Source organism: Chrysochloris asiatica, unplaced genomic scaffold (assembly GCF_000296735.1).
Source record: "Chrysochloris asiatica unplaced genomic scaffold, ChrAsi1.0 scaffold00042, whole genome shotgun sequence".
NCBI classification, from domain to species: Eukaryota; Metazoa; Chordata; class Mammalia; order Afrosoricida; family Chrysochloridae; genus Chrysochloris; species Chrysochloris asiatica.
This window is the reverse complement of record NW_006408560.1, coordinates 9,059,708-9,075,850: the sequence shown is the minus strand read 5'-3', so window position 1 is coordinate 9,075,850 and position 16,143 is coordinate 9,059,708. Positions and strand designations below refer to the sequence as shown.

The following is a 16,143-nucleotide window of genomic DNA, read 5'->3' as shown; positions in this document are numbered from 1 at the left end:
TCGGTTCCGACTCGATGGCACCTGACAACAACAACAACAAATTGTGTGTATGTACTAAAGTTTGTTTAGCCATTCTTCTATTGATGGGCATTTAGGCTTTCTCCATCTTTTTTATATGTCTCTTGTAGATAGGATATTGAAGCATCCTGTTTTCTTATCCATCCTGGTCTTTATGTCTCTTGACTGGTACATTTAATCCATTTACGTTCAGTGTAATTATCAGTAAGTATGAATGTATTTTATCATTTTTCTGTGCATATTTTTGTGGTTCTGCTGGCTTCTTTGTTTCACATAATTTTCTATGCTGAGTTCATTTTGTTTGTGGGTTTCCTTATCATTTTCATTTTTGTTCCATTAATATTTGGTAAATCAGATTTTCTCCTTTTTTTATTTTGTTGTGCAGGCGTATTATTTTTCTTCAGGGTTATCCTGTAATTTATTAATTTTTTTCTTCTGCTTAAAGCAGTGTGTTTTATCTTGAAATCTACTTGACTTCCTTGCCATTTGGAAGTTCTGTGGCTATACTACTTCCTCTTTTTGCTTTGTAGTTGACGTCATTATACATTGATATCTCTGGTTCCCTAGTTGCAGTCTTGTTTTACTTTAAATACTCACATATCTGGATTGAGTTCTGGGTGGTGTTGACTTGTATGATAGTCTCAGTTTATTGTTGGACAGGGAAAGAAGAAATCTATGAGGGGGCTCCTGCAATTCAAGGAGCTCATGGGGTGGTTGTGGAAGAGGTGTGACAGCTGAGTTCCTGGATCTAGATGAAGTTCCATGTTATCTATGTTCAGAGCACTCAATCCAGAAGGAGTTTGTTGGGGCCCTTGATGGAGCTGGTTCAATGTCTGTTAGGACCACAGGGAAGCTGGGGGCAGGGTGACTTGTTAAATGTTGGTTTGCTGACTCTGGAGGTCTGGCGCTGAACCCACGTGATTCCAGATACCAAAGCAGCACACCAAAGTGGTACAGTCAGCCGCCACCTCACACTGGCATGGCTTCCAACCACGCGGCTCTGAACTCCTAGAGAGCGAGGTCTGCACTGGGGGTAGATGAGGGTGGAAGCTGGCCACACTTATGGTTACCAAGGGAGCTTGGGGAGAAAGAAGAAATCACGCCTTTTCCATCACCCTCTCGAATCTGTTCTGCCAGATCTCCCTCCACGACCATAGCTGAGTCTGGCCAGCAGTTCACCAGTCAGTCTCCCTCTGTCACTGTCCCTGCTCAGCCCAGAATTTTCATCTATTTCTGTTTTATTTTGTCTCTCGTTTCTTTGTTGTAGAGGGTCCAGGTAGTGCATCTGCCTAGCCTGCCATTTTGTCAGAAGTGACCTGTCATTTCTTCAAGGGGTCTGTTAAGATAACAATGTTCCGGAGTCCTCAGGAGGTCCTCTCTGGTGTCCTGTGTCCTCTAGTGTTGTACTTACAACTTTGTATCAGGTTTCTCTGTTTAAGTATCTGGGCTGCCCGCTAGACTATAAGCTCCTTAAGGACTGAGATCTTTTCTTATTCACTTTTGAATTCCCCAGTGCCTAACACAATGCCTAATAGCTTAGACATTCCATAAGCATTTCTTTAATTAATGAATGCCTCTAGGTAAAGAAAGCTCTGGTAGCTTGGTGGTTACGAATTGGGCTGTGAACTGCAAGGTCAGCAGTTCGAAACTACCAGCTAGCTGTTCCACGGGAGAAAGATGAGGCTTTCTGCTCCCATAAAGATTTACAGCCTCAGAAACCCTTACAGGGTTGCTGTGAGTCGGAACCGACTCCACGGCACATAACAACAATAGCAACAGGTAAAAAACAAATGCAGTGTAGGTTTACTAACATAAAGAATATTTACTTAGAATAGCTAACATTTGTTTAGTACTTATCATGTGCCAGATACTTTCAAGCTCAATGTTCACAACAGTTCCATGAAATAGTCACTGCTAGTATTATTATTCCCGCTAACAGATGAGAAGGCTAAGGTACAAAGACGTTTCAGAATTTTTCAAAAGAAGAAAATTATAATGAAGATGTTGACAGAAGAAAGAAAATAATTATGGTTTTGGCTAGACTTTTTGTTGGGAGCCCTGGTGTGGCTCTGTGAGTAAATGCCCTGGACTGCAAAGTAGTTTGAACTACAAGGTTGCCAGTTCAAGCTCACCAGCCGCTCATTGGAAACTCTATATAGGGTTACTATGGGTCGTAACTGACTCAATGGCACGTAACACAACACCAAGCTAACCACAAGATATGGGGGGTCAAAACCATCAGCTGCTCCTCAGAAATCCTATACTGACTTGACGGCACTTAACAACATTGGGTAAAATCACACTGTCCTTTACCTCCTTCTGGATCTGAGAAGCAAAGCTAAATAATCTATTGTTGTAGAGAATCACTTATGGCTTTCATTGCTTCACCACTGGAGAGAGAGAGAAATGTCAGATGAAAGCAAATGAAGTGAGAGAATCCAGAATCCAGACTTGCCAAAAAGGGGAGTAAGAGATGAAAAATAAGAAGAAAAACTCAAATGGATAGAGCTTTGAAAGAGAAAAGGAAACTAAATTGTTTAAGCTATTAGGAAGTTCGTTAAATCCTGAAGACTGTGTAGAAAGGAATCATACATAGCAGGTGTATTGTGTCTTGAATTCACTTTAAATATTTCAGCAGAGAAATGGCATGGGTTGTTGTTGTTGTTCAGTGCTGTCAATTTGGTTCTGACTCAGGAACTTTGTGTCCAACAGGACAAAACACTGCCCAGTCTTGCAGCATCCTTACAGTTGTTATGCTTCGACCTACTGTTGCAGCCACTGTGTCACTCCATCTCATTGAGCATCTGCCTCTTTATTAACCTTCTACTTTACCAAGCATTACGTCCTTTTTCAGGGGCTGGTCCCTTCTGATAATATGTCCAAGGTACATGCAATGAGATCTCAGCATCCTCACTTCCAAGGAGTGTTTTGGTTGTACTTCTTCCAAGACAGATTTGTTTGTTTATCTGGCATGGTAAGCCAGTTATTTTAAGCTTCAACTCTTGGGGCAGTCAGTTGAACTAAGAAAACTTCCATATTCCTTGGGTGGTCCACCAGGATTCTATAGAAAGGCCCCAGTCCTGAGCTATCTACTATCACCAGACCAAACACATCGCCATCAAGTCGGTTCCAACTCACAGCAACCCTGTACTGGTTTCCGAGGCTATAAGTCTTTACATGCACAGCAACTGTTTTTGCTAATTTGTGTAGTGAGTGTCAGAAATGTCTGTGTGTATGTGTATAAAATTAGTGGCTTGTTAAGTAGCATGATTATAAGAAATGACTTGTCATTAATGAGGTGAGGTTAAAGTTATTTAAGCTATTTAGATTAGATTAAAATTTTAAGAGACACCTCCTACTCTTGCCTGAAGGATATCTGAGGGGCTTCAAAAAGTTCATGGAAAAATTACATTATCTTTTCATTCCATTTGTCCATGAATCTTTTGAGGCATCTCGTATGAATCTAAGAAAATGTGTAGCCTTCCCCATAAAAGGTGGTGCTAGACTTGATTTCTAAAAAGTCTGTGTTCAGCCACTGATTTTTGAAGATTTATGGTTTCCTGATGTCTACTATAAGGGTAATGAAGTTCTGAATAAAGTAAAAAATCTTGACTCTTTATAAAAGGTCAGAATCTAAAAGGAAAAAGAACTAACAGTCCATTAAACTTACAGAACAGGTTTTATACACTATTTTGTATTTACTTAATGATTTTGAATCATCTCATGAGCATCAAACAAGAACAGTGGTTCAAAACCCTATGTTGTGGCCTCAGGATCACAATAAGATGGAGTATTGAGCTAAACTTGTACTGTTTCTATTCAGTATGATCACTGTCTTCTGATCAGGCTAAACCCATGTCTGTCAGGAAAACCTTCTCCCTATTGCTAAATTATTTCCTTTTCTTGAAGTCGCTTATTGTAAGATGAGTTTCTGTCTGTACCTTGCCATTATATTTAGTGTACCCTCAGCATTTATATACTGTTTTCTGACTGCCATGTGTAAGTCCTTTGTTTTGATTTTGTTTACCCTGCCCTGGTTAGATTATGACTTCCCAAGGTCAAAAGTCCTATATCCTGTTTCTTTGGGACCCTCCCACTTTGCACCCACTTGACATTTTAATCAATAATCTACTGGCCTATGCTTGTGTGATGCTGCAGGATAAAGCACTGGACTGCAAAGTCATTTTGAACCATAAGGTTAGTGGTTCAAAACCACCAGCTGTCCTCAGACACCCTTATTCAGGGTCTCTATGAGTCAGAACCAACTCGAGATGGTACTTAACAACAACAGTGATTTCAGCAGGTGCAAGTACTTCTTGTTCATTGTGGCATTTCTCAAAAACTTGCTTCTCAGGTGCTATTGTGCTCCTGTCTTGTCTCCTTACAGGTTTAATGTCTACGAAAGAAGACCTAATATCACAGGCCAGGCTCTTCACCAGAAGCTTTGAGGATGGAATGGGCTTTGAATATGTGATGTTCTACAATGAAGATGAGAAAAGAATGGTTTGCTTGTTTCAAGGAGGCCCTTACCTACAAGGAGCACCTGGGTAGGAATGATAGCCTAGAGATGTAGGATCTCAAATAGTTTTACTAAAGTACCTTCTCTCCATATCCTTGAACTACAATGAAGACAATAAAGATGATGTCGGTGTATATTTACTGACATGTAAAGATGTTAATAATATGTTATTCAACGAAAAAGAAAAATAGGACAATAGATATAATTTGAGAGAATACTATTAAAACATTAACAGTGGTTGTCGCTAGGTGGTAGGATTATGGGCCTTACAATTTTTTTTTTTCCTTTTGTCTTCTGCTGTCTGCATTTTTTAACTTGTTGAACAATGAATGTGTTGTAATTAGGTGCCATCAAGCCAGAGCCAACATATAGGGACCCTATGTACAACAAAATGAAACAGTACTGGGTCCTATGCCATCCTTAAAATCATTGTTAGTTTGAGCCCACTGTTTCTGCCACTGTATCAATCCATCCATCTTGTTGGAGGTCTTTTTTTTTTTCATTGACCCTCCATTTTACGAAGCATGATGTCCTTCTCCAAGAACCTGACAACATGTCCAAAGAATAAGAGATGAAGTCTCACTTTCCTCACTTCTAAGGAGCGTTCTGGCTCCATACTTCTTCTAAAACAGATTTATTTCATCTTCTAGCAATCCGTGGTCCTTTCAGTATTCTTTGATAACACCATAATTCAAATGCAACAATTTTTCTATGGTCTTCCTTATTCATTGTCCAACCTGCACATGCACACGAGGCAATTGAAAATTGGATCAGGCACAGCTTAGTCCTCAAACTGACATCTTTGCTCTTTAACACCTGAAACTTGAAAGAAGTATTTCACAGCAGATTTGCCTAACACAAATCATTTGATTTGACTGCTACTTTCATGAATGTTGGTTGTGGGTCCAAGCAAAATGGAGTCTTTAATAACATCAATCTTTTCTCCATTATCATGTTGTTACTTACTGGTTGTGAGAATTTACGTTTTCTTTACATTGAGATGCAATCCATATTTAAGGCTGTCATCTTTCATCCTCGACAGTAAGTATTTTAAATCATCTTCACTTTCAACAAGCAAGGATGTGTCATCTGCATATCACAGGTTGTTAAAGAGTCTTCTTCCAATCCTGATGCCACATTCTTCTTCATACATACCAGCTTTTCAGATTATTTTCTCAGCAGACAGATTGAATAAGTATGGTGAAAGGATACAACCCTGACACACATCTTTCCTGATTTTAAACCATGCATTCTGTTTGAACAACTGCATCTTGGGCTGTGTACAGGTTCTTCATGAGCACAATTAAGTGTTCTGGAATACCCATTCTTTGCAATGTGATCCATAGTTTGTAATGATCCACACAGTTGAAATACTTTAGCATAGTCAATGTAGCACAAGTAAACATCTTCTTGATATTCTCTGCTTTTAGCCAAGATCCATCTGACATCAGCAATGATATCCTTAGTTCTACATTCTCTTCTGAATCTGACTTGAATTTCTGGTAGCTCCTTGTCCATGTACTGCTAAAATTATTTTTGAATTAGCTTCAGTAAAATTTTACCTGCATGTGATATTAATGATATTGTTCAATGATTTTCACATTTGGTTGGGTCACCTTTCTTTGGAATAAGCACAAAATGTATCTCTTCCAGTTGGTTGGCCAGGTAACTGCTTTCTAATTTCTTGACATAGACAAGTGAGTGCCTCCAGTGCTGCATTAGTTTTTTTGAAACATTTCAATTTGCATTCCTTCCATTTCTGCAACCTTGTTTTTTGCCAATGCCTTCAGTGCAGCTTGGACTTCTTCCTTCAGTACTGTCGGTTCTTGATCATATGCTACTCTCAAAATGGTTGAGCATCAAGCAGTTCTTTTTGTTGCAGTGACTGTGTATTCCTCCCATCTTCTTTTGATGCTTCCTGTATCATTTAGTATTTTGCCCATAGAATCTTTCAATTTTGTAACTCAAGGTTTGAGTTTTTTCTTCAGTTCCCTCAGCTTGAGAAATGTAAGCATGTTTTTCCCTGTTGATTTTGTAAATCCAGATCTTTGAACATTTTTTTATAATATTTGATTTTGTCTTCTCCAGCTATCCTTTGAAATTTTCTATTCAGCTTCCTCATTTCTTCCATTACTTTAGCTTCTCTATACTCAAGAACAAGTTTCAGAGTTTCTTCTGATATCCATTATGGTCTTTTCTTTCTTTCCTATCTTTTTAATGACCTTTTTGCTTTCTTCTTGTATGATGTTCTGGATATCATCCCACAACTCTTTTAATCTTCAGTCATTAGGGTCTAATGCATCAAATCTGTTCTTGAGATGGTCTTTAAATTCAAATGGAATATATTCAGGGTCATATTTTGGCTTCCATATATTTGTAATGTGCTTCAACTTCAGCTGTCTGCTGTGGTTGGTCCTCAGTCCAAAGAACACACTTTAGCGTTTTTTGTAAAGTTGGTCTGGTCATTACAAATTCCTTTCATTTCTGTTTATATATCATCCCATTGCCTTCTTGCTTGCATAGTTTATGTTGAGAAATCAGAACTTAATCTTATTGGTTCTCCTCTGTAGGTAACTTTTCATTTTTCTTGAGCTGCTCTCAAGATTCTTATCTTGTCTTTGATTTTGGAGAGTTAGATTATATGTTTTGGTGATTTTCTTTTGGGGTCTGCCCTGTTTGGGTTCATGTATCTTCTTGAATGGTTGATTATCTTCTCATCTTTCATGATGTTAGGGGAGTTTTCTTCCAACAACTCTTCAGTAATTCTCTCTGTTGTTTTTATTGTCTTGTCCTGTCCTGGAATTCTGATCAACTATAAGTTGTTCCTTTTCACGGTGTTCCACATAACTCCTAGGCTTTCTTTGGATTTTCTTTCATTGTTTTTTCTAATTGTTCTTTTAGCCTACTAGTATTGAGAGATTTATCTTAAAGTTCACTAATTTGGGTTCACCTTTGCCCTTTCAATGTATTGTCCATTTCTGAGATTTGCATTTTTTTTGTTCATTTGTTTTATTAGTGTTTTCCTGAATTCTTCTAAAGTTATTTCTGTGTTCTCCTAGCTTTCCTTGATCTTTTTATCAATCCTTTGGAGGTACTTGATATCATTCTTTTGTATTCTTTTTCAGCTAGTTCCATTACCTTTTCTTCACAATTGTTTTCTGGCTCTGAATCTTGATAATGTCTTTGAGCCATTCTCTCTTGTTTCTTCATGTGAGCTAAAGTTTTCTTTTGTCTGTAGGGCATTGTGGGATTGTCTTATTTGTATTTAATTGATGATTATATGTTGGTGTGTTCTCAGCCTCTCACAAACTGTCTCTGTGGGTATAGAGAATGGAAGTGTGTACACTTCTCGTTTGCCATTTGTGCACCTCAGTTTAGGGTGGTTTTTGCTGGTGTTGATGTTGGCTGCTGTTTACCATTGATCAGGTGGTATAGGAGCTGGTGCTGGCTCTTGCCCTATGGAGCTTCTGAGGGTACAGTTGTGACTGGGCTGGACAGACATGGTTACTGTCTCTTGCTGGATGGAAAAGATAAAACCCCTGTGCATCCCACACATGGAGTCCTGGTGTGGCGCTGTGGGTTAATGCAGCAGACATTAACAAAGGCATTTGAACTGAAAAGTCAGTGGTTCAAGCTCACCAGCTGCTCCTTGAAAACCCTATACAGGGTCGCTATGGGTCGGAACCAACTTGACGGCAGTTAACAACAACAACAACATCCTACACACACAAGAAAACAAAAGAGAATAAACAAATAAGGAACCAACAATGAGAAGAGAAAATAATATAGAGAAAAAATAAATAAAAACAGGCAGCAGCTAGAAAAAAAGCCAAAAGGACAGGGAAATGAAGCTATAAAAGAGAAAAATAAGAGAGGAAATTAAAGGAAGAAAAAAAAAAAAAACACTCAGAAAAAATAGGCAGACAGAAGATGTACAGAGAAAGTGGAGACTAGTAAAGAAAGATCAAAAGGGGGCAAAAAGAAGAGGGTAAATGAGAACCAAAAGAAAAGGAGGGGAAACAAAAGCAGAGATGGAAAGTATTAAAATTCAAGGGAATAGGAAGAAAAGAAGAAGGAGGGGGAAAAAAAAAACAAAAAAACAATGAAACAAGCAAAGGAAAAAAACCATAACATAGAGATAGTGTAGTTTTTTGACCCAGAGAGAAGAAAACTCTGGGGGGCTCCTGCAAGCCAAGGATTTCACGAAGTGGGTATGGGAGGGATGTGACAGCAGAGTTCCTGGCCCGGGATGGGCTCAGGGTTCAGGGCTATAATCCAGAAGTAGTTCATGAAGGCCCTTGATGGAACTGGTTTCAGTGTCAGTTAAGACCACAGGGCAGCTAGGGACAGGGTGACTGGTTAAATGCTGGTCTGTTGGCTCTGTTGGATATATAGGTCTGGAGCTGAGCCTGCCTGAATCCAGGCACCAAAGTGGTGCAGCTGGCCCCCATCTCACACTGGCATGGCTCAGGACCACATGGCTCCTAACTCCTGAAGAGCAGGGTCTGTGCTGGAGGTGGCTGAGGGTGGGAGCTGGCTACACCTCTGGTCACCAGCAGAGAGTGGGGCAAATGAAGGAATTATACCTTTCTCATTCTGTGTGTGAGTCTGTTCTGCCAGGCCACCTTCTGTTGCCAAAGATGATCAAGCCAAGTCTGGCTCACCGTTCACCAGTCTGTCTCCATTTCTCACCGTTCCTTCTCAGCTTCTCCTCCCAGCAAGCACTCAGTCCACTTCTCTAACCTTTCCTCCAAAGTTCAGGGATCCAGGATTTTCATTTGTGTCTGTTTCATTTGGTCTCTTGTATCTTTGTTGTGGATCGTCTGTGCAGTACATCTGCTTAGTCCGCCATCTTGCTGAAAATCCTCATTCCATTTCATTTTTGACAACTTCCAGTATTCCTAGATTCATATTTCGTGCATTCCACATTCTATTAATAGATGTTTGCAGCTGTTTCTTCTCATTTTGAGTTATGCCCCATCAGCAAATGAAGGTCTTGAATGCTTTGCTCCATCCATGTCAGTAAACTCAACTCTACTTTGATGATGCAACTCTTCCCCAGTCGTATTTTGAGTGCCTCCAACCTGAGGGTCTCATCTTCTGACACTGTACCTGACAATGTTCTACTGCTGTTCATAAGATTTTCAGTGGTTAACCATATGATAAATACTGGACTTCAAACCACAAGGTCCACGGTTCAAGCCCACCAGCTGCTTTGTAGGAGAAAGATGAGGCTTTCTACTCCAACAAAAATTTAAAGCCTTGGAAACCCTATTGTTGTTGTTGTTAAGTGCCGTTGAGTCGGTTTCAACCCATAGCGACCCTGAACAGGGTTTCCGAGGCTGTAAATCTTTACGGGAGCAGATCACCTCATCTTTCTCCCGCGGAGCAGCTGGTAGTTTCGAGCTGCTTTACATTGCGGGTCGCAGCCCGATTCGTAACCACTACGCTACCAGAGGGTTCTAACTATGAGTCAGAACCTACCAGATGGCACTTAACAACAACAACAACCATTCAGAAGTGCTACACTCTCCTTCCTAATTTGTCTTCATCTGGAAGCTCTGTTGAAACCTGTCCACTATGGGTGACCCTGCTGGTATTTAAAATACCAGTGGTATAGCTTCCAGCATCACAGCAACACACAACCCACCATAGTATACCAAACTGACAGACAAGTGGTGAATGAATGTGTATAATGCACATTTAATTGTTTAATGATAACAGACTATACTTTCTTAAAATTATATTTTAGCATTGTGCTTTCTTGTTCTCTAATTACTAAGTTCCAGATTTATTACAGATACTTAAAGACTACATTATTATGCTATGAACAGGATCAATATAGATCCATAGACATTATTTGACATGCGATATACTAAACATGAGCTAAGTGTATCTCTATAGTTAGTAGATGTGTGGAGATACCTTGAGCTAGACTCTGTTATCAGAACTTCTGAAAACATTTTTCTTGTCCTCTTGTAACTAGATACCTCCACGGAGGTGCCCTTGCGACTCTGATCGACTCTACTATTGGTATGAATGCGATGCTAGTTGGGGGCGTTGTCATGACTGCCAATCTCAACATCAATTTTAAAAGGTAAGTTCACAGGAAGCCTTATTTTTCCTTAAGTGTAAGCCTCCCTAGCAGTGTGCAATTGATTATTAAGGCATCACTCCCAGGGGACACTGCAGGAGAGAGGGAGAAGCAGGACAGGAAAGGGGAAGAAGCCAACCAAGGCTGAACTCTCAAGTCTTGCAAAGGGTGCTCCCAGCCTGCTCCTGCTTGGGAACTCTGGAGTTAGGTGGCTTCTAAGAGTTGTCCCAACTCCAAGCAAGGGGGGCTATTGTTTGCACACTCTCTCACATATCAGACATAGGAGAAGGGCCTCTGTGAAGTGAGGGGGCCACATATTCCCAGACACTTCTAACTCTTGGATCAACATGGAACACCAAAATCTGGTTTAAGGCTTTTACATAACTTCACACAGAAAAATTAAAAGGCTGCAACATGAATTAATTACAGTACATACATAAATGCACACATTATACTCTAAATCCCGAGCAATAATGAGACTGCTAGGATAAGGACTATAGTATCCGATCTGACTGGGTCACACATAGACATTTTACGAAGTATTGATGATTGAAAGTCATTATTATAGTTTATAGAAAGTGAACAGCAAACAATGAGAGCAGGTTATTTTAGAGAGCAACGATTAAACCACAAATTTGAGGTGAATTCTTAAGATACTTGGCGACACCTAAGAACAGCAACACACAAAGCAAATCTGAATACACTTTAAAGAATCCGAACCTTACAGGGCATATCCTTGAAAAGTGTATAGAAAATGACGGTAGCACTAGCTCCAGTGAGAATTTCCACATTGTGCAAGTTTAAACCAATTGGCTTTTTGTTTAGATAGTAGTCTTGTGTCCTTGTCCCAGGTCAGGGAAGAACTTTCCCCATGAGGTGATTCTGAGACCCAGGCTCCTTACTGAATGTGGCTCTACTGTCCTCCAGGGTCCGGTGCCGTTGTGTATATATCATAAATAGGAAACAGAATACCTGCCATTTCAACCATCTTCACATGTACAGATCACAGTGTCTTCTTTAGTCAATTATTCGAGCTCTATCATCTGTTTTGGGGTCAATTTTGCTTATCTATTTTCTGCAAATGTTTCCATTTTATCTCTTTTTAGATTTAATGACATGAAGTTACTAGTCTCAATTTTTCCATCTCTGCCAAATCTGTAGTTATTTTTATTTCAATAGTATTTATATTGTGACTCTGATGTTGCTGCTGTGTGCCATCGGGTCAGGTCTGACACACAGAGACCCTGGGCAGTGTTTCTGAGGCTGTAAATCTTTATGGAAGCAGAAAACCTCAGCTTTCCCCTGTGGAGCGGCTGGTGGATTCTAATAGCTGAACTTGCAGTTAGCAATCCAAAGTGTAGCCCACTAAACCTACCAGGACTCCTTAGCATTTATACTAGGGGCCGTCAGAAAGTTCACGGAAAAATGGAATTAAAAGATAATAGAATTCTTCCACAAACTTTTTTAAGCCCTCTTCATATATACTGTCTTTTATTTTCCTTGATTACATCTTGCCAGAGAATATTTGGGTTGATATGGGTCAGAATCAGCTCGACAGCAGTGTTTTGTTCTGCTGTGCATAAGGTCACTATGAGTCGGTACCAACTCCATGGCACCTAACAACAACAACAACAACTTTGCCTCTAAGGAGCTCTGGTAGCATAGTGGTTACAAGTCAGGCTGCTAATCTCATGATCAGCAGTTTAAAACTACTGGCCATTCTACGGGAGAACAATGAGGCTTTCTGCTGCCATAAAGATTTAGAACCTAGGAAACCCTATGCAGAGTCAGCATGAGTTGGAATCGACTCCATGGCATAACACCACCACTGCCACTTTGCCTCTAATATAAGTAAGTTGTCTAACAAAATTGGGTTTAGGAAAAAGATCTCAAAGCAGGTTTTTATGCAAATCAAAATAATCTGTGCCTAAATATGAGTAAACATTTACCAAATTATACTCTATAAACATAATTGGTATATTATTTTATATTTTCTGTGATTCTTTCTCTTAGTCTTTCTATTAATCAAGGACTCTTTCCATGGCCGGGAAGAGAATTCTTACCTCACACTAGTCTAAGCAAAAAAGGAAACATACTGGTTTTTGTGATTGAGAAGTCAGATGTGACTGGGAACAGATGTCAAACGATACCATTAGTAATCTGTTTCCATGTCTTGGCCTTACTTTCTTCACCATCAGGTAGCCTGTCTCCACATAGTGGCACAATAACCACCAACCAGGCTTTATCTTACAAGTCTAACAACCCCAGCAGAAAAAGAACTGAGCCCTCGGGACTCCATCAAAAGTCCCAGGGTTGACTATGGTCAGAGGGTTGAATCAGTTGAGGTTAACCCAATTGGGCTAAGAATGGAGAAAAGGGTAAGAGTGTAAAAGAGAGAGAGGTGAGGGTTGTTTTTGTTGTTAGGTGCCATCAAGTCGGTACCGACCCCTAGCAACCCTACGCACAAAAGAAGGAAACACTGCCCGGTGTTGGGCCAGCCTTACAATTGTTGCCATGCTTGAGCCCATTGATGCTGCTACTTTGTCAATCCGTATCGCTAGGGGTCTTCCTCTTCTTCTCTGACCCTCCACATTATCAAACATGATCTCCTTCTCTAGCAACTGATCCCTTCTGACAAAAGTATGAAAGACGAAGTATGGCCATCCTGGCCTTCAGGGAGCATTCTGGCTGCACTTCTTCCAACACAGATCTGTTTGTTTTTTTGGAAGCCATGACACTTTCAATATTTTCCACCACCATAACTCAAAAGCATCGATTCTTCTACGGTCTTTCTTATTCACTGTCCAGCTTTCGCATGCATATGAGATTATTGAAAATACCATGGCTTGGGTCAGGCACACCTTAGTCCTCAAGCTGACATCTTTGCTCTTCAACACTTTAAAAAGGTCTTGTGCAGCAGATTTGCCTAATGCAAAATATGTCCTTTGATTTCTTGACTGCTGCTTCCATGAATGTTGATAGTTGATCCAAGAAGAATGAAGTCCTTGACAACTTCAGTCTTTTCTCCATTGATAAGAATGTTGTTTATTGGTCCAGTGGTGAGGATTTTTGTTTTCCTTACCTTGTGATGCAATCCATTACCAAAGGCTGTGATCTTTGATCTTCATCAGTAAATGTTTGAAGTCCTCTTCACTTTCAGCAAGCAAGGTTGTATCATCTGCATATCACAGATTGTTAATGCATCTTCCTCCAATCTTGATGCCACATTTTTCTTCATGTAACCCAGCTTCTCAGATTATTTGTTCAGCATACAGGTTGAATAAGTAGGTGAAAGAATACAACCATGTCACACACCTTGCTTAATGTTAAACTATTCAGTGTTCCCATGTTCTGTTCAAACAACTGCTTCTTGGTCCATGTACAGATTCCTCATGAGCAAAATTAAGTGTTGAGAAATACTCATACTTCACAATGTTGTCCATAGCTTTTCATGATCCACACAATTGAAAGCCTTTGTGTATTCAATCAAGCACAGGTAAACGTCTTTCTAGTATTCTCTGCTTTCAGCCAAGATCCATTTGATGTCAGCAGTGATATCCCTTGTTGCACATTCTCTTCTGAATCCAGCTTAAACCTCTGGAAGTTCTCTGTCAATGTATGTTTGCAGCCATTTCTGTATTACCTTTAGTAAAACTTTACTCGCATGGGATATCAAAGATATTGTCCAGTTATTTCCTCATTCCATTGGGTCACCTCTCTTTGGAATGGGCACAAGTACAACCAGATAGTTGTCTTCCAAATTTCTGCATAGATGAATGAGTGCCTCCAGTACCACCTCACTTTCTTGAAAGATTTCCATTTTTATTCCATCAGTGAATCTGGGGAGTAACGTTGGTAGGAAAGAACACCTGATGTCCACTGGGTCTTAGTAAATCTTGAATTGACTGAACAAAAGAAGCAAGCCTGATTGTTCCATCTTGAATCTCGGGAAAGTCTGATGGGAGTAGTAAGAGATCATAGGCGCAAACACTAGGAGGACGGTCAGAGTGATGGCTGCCTTGCCACAGGGAGTCTTTGCCTCATCCACACGGTGGTACTGCATGAGCATTAGAAACACTGCCCTGCTTTTCACTCTCTTTCTGCCAACTGAATTTCCACTTTTAAAGAGATACTCTTTCATTATGGTATCTGTTCTCCAGGATCCCCATTGGTGACTACAGCCATTAGTCACATGTAGGTATTTACATTTAAATAAAATTAACATACATTGAAGATTCTGTTTCTCATTCACATTTCAAGCACTTAGTAGTCATGTGTGGCTGCCATATTGGACAGCTTAGATATAGAACATTTCTGTCATCACAGAAAGTTCTGTTGGAGAGCATGGATTTAGCACATCAAGCTGTTTCCCCCAATTTGTTCTTATTAGATGTCTTTTAATGTCACCAGCACAGGGTCTCAGTTATTCTAACGAGGATTGGTGACACATTTTCATTGTAACAGAAGGAATACCATCCTGTGGCCCTGTTTTCACATCTTTAAAACACAGCTCCTTTCAGACTTTGCTCAGAACTTCCAGAGAGATTCTGCCAACACAGCTGAAATTGCTGGCAATGAACTTAACCCAGCAGGGCATTCTGGTTCTAGATACCTAGGAGCCACCCGAGAGCGCTGGTGGTGTTTGAGGCTGCCAGCATCCTTATGGAATGTGTCATCTAAGGCAGTCGGCTCCCATTAATATCAGGTGCCACAAATTTCCACCCCTTGTCATGTACCTGATCATTTCTCAATGTGATCAAAATGGTTTTCTTTCTGCAGGCCTATCCCCCTTTGTTCTGTTGTTGTGATAAATACCCAACTTGATAAAATTGAAGGAAGGAAATACTTTCTTTCCTGTAATGTTCGAAGTGCTGATGAGAAGACCCTACACACAGAAGCAACAGGTAATAATTATATACTGTTACTATTTAGCTAGCTCTCCTTTGCCACCTCTCTCCATCCCCCCTCCCTTTTTTTTTTTTTTTGCTTTGGTTTATAACTCACACATGCCCAGAAATGTTTTACTTCCTGTCTTACAAACAAGTTAAAGGTGTTCTTATACGTTGCTGGTAGAGGGCTATGTGTAGTGGTTACAAATCGGGCTGCTAACCTCAAGGTCTGCAGTTCAAAACTACCAGCTGTTCCGCAAGAGAAAGATGAGGCTTTCTGCTCCTGTAAAGATTTACAGCCTCAGAAACCCTGTACAGGGTCACCATGAGTCTGAACCGACTCCTTGGTGCTTAACAACAACAACAACATCAAAATTGCAGTCATATAGCTTTAATCTATTTCCAGGACATTATCTGACATGTGTTTGGCTGTTAACTGAAAGGTTGGATGTTAGAATCCACCCAGAAGCACCTTGAAGAAAGCCCTGGCAATCTACTTCTGAAAAATCAGCCAATGAAAATTTTCTAGAGCACATTTCTACTCTGACACACACAGAGTAGCCCTAAGTCGGAGATGACCCAACATACTAACGTGCACAATTACAGTGTATATGATTACAGTG

General features: G+C 40.1%; 1 protein-coding gene across 1 annotated transcript in view; it reads left to right on the top strand.

Annotated features, from left to right (window-relative positions):
* The window catches only part of THEM4 (thioesterase superfamily member 4), an 81,607-nt gene that overhangs the window by 28,435 nt on the left and 37,029 nt on the right, over window positions 1–16,143 (top strand). The window contains exon 3 of the mRNA XM_006861707.1: window positions 4,406–4,565. Within this exon, the coding sequence (XP_006861769.1) occupies window positions 4,406–4,565 (160 nt within the window). The remainder of the gene's footprint in view (window positions 1–4,405; window positions 4,566–16,143) is intronic.